Source organism: Neopelma chrysocephalum, unplaced genomic scaffold (genome assembly GCF_003984885.1).
Source record: "Neopelma chrysocephalum unplaced genomic scaffold, ASM398488v2 Primary Assembly neopelma1_62, whole genome shotgun sequence".
NCBI lineage: Eukaryota > Metazoa > Chordata > Aves > Passeriformes > Pipridae > Neopelma > Neopelma chrysocephalum.
The window spans coordinates 649,996-658,757 of NW_020897719.1; the positions used below are offsets into that span (position 1 = coordinate 649,996).

Sequence of the window (8,762 nt, forward strand, 5' to 3'; positions counted from 1 at the left end):
ATTATTGTCTCTTCCCATTTCTGATGATTCCTTATTCTAATTTTCAGCTTACTTTAAACATAAACTTCGTTTATTTTAATTCATTCTATGTTGCTGTAATTGCCAAATATTATGAAGCATGTTTTCTGCCTTCATTATCTCTAGTGTAACAGATGAATGAAAAACTTTCAGAAACTCTTCTCTGGGATTAGATTATTATTAGGATCATATATATTAAATCTTATTCAATCACAGGGTCTTTAACCTTTCTAGGTAAAGGTTGTTTACTGAGGCTGACATGAATACTATGGTTTTCCCAAGTACATATGAATTATCAGGTTTTTTTAATATCTAAATTGTTGGCTCTCTCATTGTAAGACAAAATTTAAATGAAAATGAGCACCTCACAGAACGTACTCTGCTACTCAGAATCCCTAACCTCTGAAATTATAAGGGCTTTTAAAAGTTTCATCCACCCACAATCTCATTAATGGAAACACATGACATTCCTTAGTTAACAAAAAGCACAAAGAACACAATGAGAATCTTCACAGAATTTAGAAACTGTATAACTATCACAAATGAGACATTCTCTGGTTCATAATTTAATTTTTACTGTAGAGCATCAAAGGTATTACTGTTCTTAGTATTATAAACAGCTTTGAGGATAAATGTACAAGTCTTCTGCGTGTTTCACAAAAACATCTAAAAACAAAAGTAAAGAACTCTTCTTATACCTTATTGTTTCCATAGGCCATATCCATGGCTTCCAGAGACAAGGAGCAAAGGGCATTTATTAAGTGATGTAAAGACACATCATCAAGGTACCTGAAAAATAATTGGTATCAAAACACTGTTTGATATACACACATTATTTTAATTATAAGATAAGGTTTCTTACTGTGAGTTTTCAAAAAGCTTTGAAATCATGCTGGATATAGATGGCAGATCAGTCATAACTGCTGTAGTCAGAACCTTGAAAAAGATACAGAAATATGTCTTGTAGATTGCAATAGAAAATACTGTGTAATCATTAACTGAAAAACGAACAGTGGCGCTTACTGTACTGGGCCCTTCCACAGCTCTTCCAGGTTTTAATGCACCTCCAACACTAGGCTTCAGTCCCAGAATCCACACAAGATGCTGAAATACAAAAGGATCATTTTCAGCAGAAAACCCTTTTCAGGTAGAGAGGAAACTAACATTATACTCAAACTAGTTAGCAACCTTCCAGCCAAACAGAATGCAAGGAAATGCTACAGTACTTACTCAAGGCAATTCAAAGTACAGCATGAGAAGAATCAAAGCTTCTTCTCTTGCTCACAGACTAACTCAAAACCAAATTATGGTAAAACTTCAAGGCATAAAAGCAAGGCATAAATATTTCCTGCTATACCTGAAGAGTAGCCAGGACAAGTTGCCAAGATGTACCAAGAACGGCTCCATGGAAGTGAGCTAAGTTGAGTAATGTCCTCATACACTGGATATTTTTTGACGTCAACTAGGAAAAAAAAAACAATCAACCAATCCGCCACACAATTTTTATCATTCCACAATGACAGTGTTTCTAGCCATCTTCCAATTTTTACTAAGCAGCTTAAAGACTACATTTTGTTTGCACTGGAACAATGTATCTTTTTTAGAGACATAGTTCAGTATCTCTCCTCTCAGTCTTATCCTGTTGAATATGAGTATTTGAGTACTGCATCCAGCTCTGGGGTCCCCAGCACAGGAAGGACATTGACCTGTTGGAGAGAGTCCAGAGGAAGCAACCAAGATGATCAGAGGGAAGGAGCACCTCTCCTATGTGGAAAGGTTGAGAGAACTGGGATTGCTCAGCCTGGAAAAGAGAAGGCTTTGGGGTGACTTAATTGCAGCCTTCCAGTACCTGAAGGGAACTTACAGGAGAGATGGGGCAAGACTATTTAAAAGAGCATGTGGTGATCGGAAAAAGGGGGAATGGGTTCAAATTGAAAGAAAGCAGGTTTAGATCAGACATTAGGAAAAAATTCTTTACTGTGAGGGTGGTGAGGCACTGGAACAGGCTGCCCAGGAAAGTTGTGGATTCCCCATCCCTGGAAGTGTTCAAGGCCAGGTTGGATGGCGCTCTGAGCAGCCTGGTCTAGTGCAAGGTGTCCCTGCCCACAGCAGGGGGGTTGGAACAAGATGATCTTTAAGGTCCCTTCCAGCCCAAACCATTCTATGATTCCATGATTTGATCGCTGCCCTCTCCTCCCAGTTTCACATTACTATCAAAGACACAAGTTCAAGTACTCCAGCTTAATTGCGTCTTCTCCACAAAATCAGTCTAACTTAAAAAAAAAAAATATGTAAGTGGACCTTCCCACACAGGCCCATAACAGAGCTAAGATCTAGGGTTTTCCAAATGGAATGGATGGGAGCTTCTGAGCTAAAAGTTGGAAAAAAAAAAAAAAGAATAAGACTTCTTTGCAGTTAGAGAACTGTGGTGTCCTGGGCTGTCCCAAATTAAAACCTTAGGATAATAGTTCAGATGACCATTATTTGTAAGAATGCTGTTTATCTGTAACCTATTTTTGAGACACATTGAGATGCAGAAAGAAGTAGTTAAGCAGGATAAGATCACTTACAGGTTGTACTTACCATTACTGTTCCCTGTGGCTGAAGAGCTAAGGGTTGCCCTACTGCTACAACTTGCTGATGAGACTCACTTGAGGGACTAATCATTTGAACATTCTGTCCCTGAATGGAATATGCTATAGGAAAATTGAAAAGAAAAAAAAAAATCTAAATTTAAAATCCAGTACTACTTGTAGTAACAACCACCTTCTGGCAAATACGCTCCAGAGAATTTTTTTCACAGTATTAGCTTTAAGGTAGCTCATTTTGAGACCTTTAGTTATATTTAGATTATTATGTCATTGCCTTACAGAGTTAAAGAGTCAGCAATTACTCCCTGTCTCTAACTATTAGACATTGCTTGCAAAACATTAATATATTTTATGTTAAGACTGAAATATTTATGCTTAAGATATGAGCATTAGACTCAAGTCAGCTATTGGTAGTAACTGTGGGTAAATGGTATCGCTGTGTGCTACCATTGTACTAGTGCACTCAGAAAACGAGGGTGTCATAAATACTATGTCATGACGTTTTTCCAATACAGGACTTCAGGACACCCATTTTATAACTCACCTGTAAAAAGTAGGACAACCTATACATATAACTTAAGTTCTCTGCTTTGTTTCCAGCAGATATTTGTGTGGCTCAGTCATGCATACGTCTTTACGGACTTAGGATCTAATAACACACTTAGTTAGTGGATTGGACTGAAGCAAAGGTGCTGGTCCTTGTTCCCAGTCTAAGGTAGCTTTGTTCTATATTAGGAGGTCTAATGCTAGATCCATCTGTATATTTTTCAGGTAGTTGCATTTCTCAGGAAATAGTAATTCATTTTCAAAATCTGAAAGAGTACATCCTCAGCTGGCATATCTCATGAATTACAACATTCTCTCAAGGTGTGGGAAGCATCAATTCAACTTTCTGTAAGCTGAATAGAGCCCAGTGCTTAGATCTTCCACTTATGCAGTAAGTACTAACATCACTAGACAACTGTAGAAAACATTGTAGTACACCATAAATGCAGGATGTTCTAGCCAAAGCCTTAGTATACAAGCCGCCCAGAGACCTTTACAGATTTTGGATGCCTTAATTACATCTTTAGCACGGTAGACAGATCCTTAGAATTCTGACACACCCTAAGCATTCAGGAAGTTTTAGGTTGACTAGAATGATACTCAGCAGATGCTGCAAGACTAACCAGGAGACCCAAGTCCTGTCTGAGGATTCTTACATACTTTAATATAGCCAAATACTATAGTTGCCTATCTTTGGAATCACATCCTGAAAAAAACTGGGTTTAGAGGACAGTACATGGAAACACAATTAAGGAAAGTTTCTGTATTTACATTTGCTGGACAGAGCTGCAGTTGTGCTGTTTAATACAGTAAGGGTATAGTGAGGAGGCAAGGATCCTTTGCAAATGGCAGTGATAAAGGCATCTCTTGATGTTACAAGACCCAGTCTTCCACAAAGTGCAGCCATGGTCAATTCTGCTTTTAGAATATTTTCAGTGGCAGCTTCATCAGTACTGAAAGAGTACACATTGTTCAGCAAGAATTAATCCAGAGCACAGAAGCAAATACGTAACCAAAATCAAAAGCCCTGAGAACATATACTTTAAACCTGTCAACACTATAAATACTGAAGAGTAAGCATAAGCAATCAACAAAATTCTTCAGAACCATTTCTTACAAAATTGGACTTTAGTTCTCAGAAACATGGTAAAGGAGACTATGAGGAGGTATTTAAAACTATTTTCAGAAAAAAATGCTTTATTAACAAAAGGCTCTTTGAAGGAGACAATTAATTTACCGTAGTTATTACCTAGTAAATAGCTTTTCCATTTAAAAGATTAGATAGTACTAACAAGCATCAAGACATTACTTAATCTCTTACCTACAGTAATTAGGACATGGAATCACGTCAAAGTAAAAAGAAATAAAGATCATTTGAATAGTTTAAATACAAGTCTTCAAAAATGCAATTAATTGTTCTTTATTGAAATGCATTAAAGGTTGATGCTAGATGTCTGGAGACTTCTGTATCATTTACTCACTCAGTCTAAGCCACAAACCCGACTGCTCAGGTGCCATGAATGGCACTCATGTTGACAACTGTCAACTTGACCAGTATCAAAAGTCAGTTCAAAATTAAGCTTGGAATATCATCTTAGAAAAATCAAGATAAATGAAAGACCAGATACCTTGCATCAAGTAGGAGGGATAAAGCAGCCAGAAGACCACACCAACAAGCATTCACCATTTCTTCCCAGACAGCTCTGCTAACTTAAAAGAAATACATAAACTTTTTTATAGTAGAAACACAGTATTTCCCTTAATAACTTTCAATTATATCACAAACAAAATACTTGCTTGCTACTGCATGTTTTATATATATATACACAGACACACATATGTATATACAGAAACACACTCACACCAGTAGAATTTCAACACTTGCATTTAAAGTAACATTCTTAAAGCAAGAAATGTCATCAAGGCACTGCTTATTCTAAACTGCACCAAAAAAAACCCCAAAAAAACAAAGCAACTTATGAAGGTGTATATATAAGCATTTTTAATCCATCTGTATAAAAATAAACTTTCAGAAGTGCAAAAATGAGGGACAAGAAACACACTAAAATTTTTCAGTGAAGGAAAAATACTCTCCCCTGGTACTCAAAATTCTGCATTTCTGTTTTCCATTTCTTTTATTTAATAGCGAAGAAGTATTGGTCCAGCAGAGGGGTAGCTGCTTATACCATTTCCACACGTCCCTCTCCACCCGGCCATGACAAGTCCCAGGGCTGAGTCGGCGCTGCTGCAGCACCATGGAGAGCTCCCCACGTCCGAGGCAGCAGGACAAGCCCCTCTCTTTCCCTCTCCTCTCCCTTGGGCAGCCCGGGTGCCTGGGCTCGAACTTCAGCCCTACAGTCTTGGCTTCCTCGTGCACAAGCCAATCTCAACTCTTCAAACACAAGCCCTTCTGTAGGTACAGACCCCTATACAGACTCGTCATATGTTGCACAAATAGAATCCTCAGTTCATATCAGTTCTGCTTTTAAAGAAGTTCTTCCCTAAATGCTTCAATCTTTCCTGAAATCTCTCCATTAAAATACTTATTGTTCTTTTTATCTTGTTACTAGAAATACATTTGTCTTCTAATGTGGACATAAGTGCCCCATTTTTGTCTGTCAAGTTGTCTCTTGTGACCTTGGATCTCAGTGTTAAGCAGAAATTAAGGGCACAGGAAGGCAGAATAGTATTTCTGTCAAACACAATGCCTATTGTCCCTCCCTCACATCCCACCTACCTACACATAAAACAGTATTAATAGACCATAAGGAATCTGTGACTAAGGTGCTATAGAACAGAAGCAGAACATAAAGTCAATTTTTTTAATAGGCTACTGATGTTCCATTACAAAAAAAAAGCAAACCAAAACCACTTCATTAAAAGTTTTTATACATAAATAAGAAACACTAAATTTAAGCAACAAAGCATGAACTTTAAAATCCTTCTTTCTGTAGAAATGTTGTATTTTATATAGTGTTTGAATTTTCAAATACCTAGTTCTTTCTCTGATTGATCAGAAAGAGACTGCAAATCTTGCTGCTCTGAAGACTGCGTCGGTAATGAAGTTGTCTCTGCTGTGGTTGGAGTGACTGTTTCTGTGTCTCCCAGCTCTCCTTCAATCATGGTAGTGATACCACGGACAAGATCCAGTAAACAGTGAAATGCCACTGACATGGCATAGCCTTCAGGGATTGTAGGTGGCTCTACTTTGTCCAGCATTTCCAAACTAAAAAAATTGAAAACATGACAAGTAAGTGTGTAGCAATACCATTGTTTTTAACAACAATAATAAAAACCAAGGTTCCAAATGAATGTTAAGTACAAACAGGCCCCAAATACCATCCTTCAAGATTTATAGCAACTCAAGGAAAAAAAAACTTAAGTCATTGAGTAAAAGATTAAATGAGTCACTAAATAAAACAGTAACTGAAAGGGTACATATACACTGAGTAGAGAACTGCAAATAAATATTTTTTAAAATCAACACTTATAAGCAAGCATCACTGAATGAATAATTCTACTTATATTTTTATTTTTCTTAAAGCCACTGCAACAGAACCTATTCAGAAGAATATAAGTACATAGGAAAAACAGAAGAAATACATCATAAAGTCATGACAGTGTGAACATAGTTATAGCCAATTGAGAACAAGTCAGATGTTCCATTATCATTATCTTTGAGTCAATATGATTGGAAAAGCTTGTAATAGCTATTATTGTAGCTATAGATACTATATGGCCAAATATTCCTCACCTACATGCATAAATAAACAACGGAAGTCATTTGTATGAAGAGGAAATGCCTACATGATTCACTCCTGAAAAGCATGTAAATAAAACATCTATGCTGGAACTACAGGCTCACTGCCACTTTTCTTCATCTTTTACCTTAAAAGCACATAAAGTACTGCTGACTTACAAATCCAACAGGAAAAGATTGTAGCTGACATAGCAGCAGCATCTGCACAAGTAGAGACAGGCCATTACCTGCTATCCCAACCACCATTTCATTATCCAACAAACTACTCTTAAATAGCTAATATTCCAGCTAAAATATGCCAAAAACACTTTTACACTGTAGTGTCACCATTCTTTTCTGCACAAAGGATTATTCTTTGTCTCAAACATGCAACACTTCAGTTATCACCTCTAATTTCCTAAAGATAGCTGCCTCAGATATCTGGGAGCACAAGCACTACAGGTAAATCAAATGGTCAGCATTTCACTCATTATATACAAGTGTGAATGTATATACAGGTCTAATTAAAATTATTAATGGATTTTATAGTTACAAAGTATTTGTGACATAGAGGTCACATCCTCTTACTTTCAAAGACAAGAAATTCTAACTTCTAAATAAATTAAAAGTTGTTACAGTTACATGTCAATGGCCACGAAAAATCTTGAACAGTCTGTCTGGTCCTCTTAAAAACACTTACTTTCTCATGTAAAGAGGCATAGTGGTCTGGGAAGAGACATTGTGTAAAAGTATAAGGTGTGCCCATTGTATGAAAATCTAATGGTAGCAGAAGAGAATCTGTGCTAGGATGACCCAAACTTACAGTTACAGCAAGTCATCTCCTTACATGCAGGGAGTATAGACAAAAGTACAAGATAGGGGAAAAAACTGCTGACCAGACATGCTTATGACAACTCCATAATCTTATATAGAAGAAAAAAAATGCAAAAATTATGCAGAGGAAATCATGGAGTCATTTGAGGTATCCAAAAGTAAAAGAAGCAAGCTCAGAGCAGGATAGGAGATTATGATGGTGGCTGCAAGGTTCTTGAGCCAGTTAAGAACAGAAAGAAAGAAAAAAGACAAGGAAGAAAAGCAGGAGGTTGTAGTAGCTGACCAAATGAAAAATTTGTATTTCCTTAGAACAGATAGGTAACCTAAAACAACATTCATGGTCACTGCTGGAATAAAAAGTCAAGTTGACACATACATGTTAACTACTGAAATCTGAAGACGAATTTTTCCTTCTGTGTGTCAACAGCAGAAAAAGGAGCTTCTACCCTAAAAAATACTAAGATCCAGGCTACTTGCAGATTTCACTGAATTTTAGTATGCCAAAATTTCGTGGTATACAAGTAACTTAAAGTTTGGAAGATATTAGTCATCAATGGTCACGACTGACATGAAAAAACTTTCACTATTTCAAAAGTAACATAGTATTCACAGCTTTAAATTGAGAACACCATCTCCATTATACAAAGTCATGACAAAGTAAGTGGTAATTCTAAGAAGCATTCAGAGTCTAACCTTGGTATACAGGTCAACATATTGTTCGAAATGACAACCTGGTCAATATCCACCATAATATCACTCCATAAAAACTGCAAATACAGTAAAGCTGGTGTAAGAAAGCTATTTTTCACTTCCATTATTCCCATTTGCTTAATGCCCCTAATGTTTGCCATTACACAATGTAGCAACAGATATTCCAAAATTGTTACATACTACAGCGAGGCCTAGAAGTGAAGAGTTAATACAGAAACAGTAGGGGGGAGGGGAAAATCAACAGATGCTAAAACCATAGGCGACATTTGAATCAGAATCCAGGGCATTGAGACAAAACAGCAAAAAATCAGAACACCTCATGG

At 36.9% G+C, this 8,762-nt stretch overlaps 1 protein-coding gene across 1 annotated transcript in view; it reads right to left on the reverse strand.

The window, feature by feature from the left end:
• Positions 1-8,762, reverse strand: part of MON2 (MON2 homolog, regulator of endosome-to-Golgi trafficking) — a 67,295-nt gene that overhangs the window by 34,244 nt on the left and 24,289 nt on the right. Inside the window, exons 11-18 of the mRNA XM_027682183.1 lie at positions 6,149-6,381; positions 4,784-4,865; positions 3,927-4,108; positions 2,602-2,714; positions 1,376-1,480; positions 1,042-1,122; positions 881-954; positions 717-807 (exon numbers count right to left, since the gene is read on the reverse strand). Coding sequence (XP_027537984.1) covers positions 717-807; positions 881-954; positions 1,042-1,122; positions 1,376-1,480; positions 2,602-2,714; positions 3,927-4,108; positions 4,784-4,865; positions 6,149-6,381 — 961 coding nt within the window. The remainder of the gene's footprint in view (positions 1-716; positions 808-880; positions 955-1,041; positions 1,123-1,375; positions 1,481-2,601; positions 2,715-3,926; positions 4,109-4,783; positions 4,866-6,148; positions 6,382-8,762) is intronic.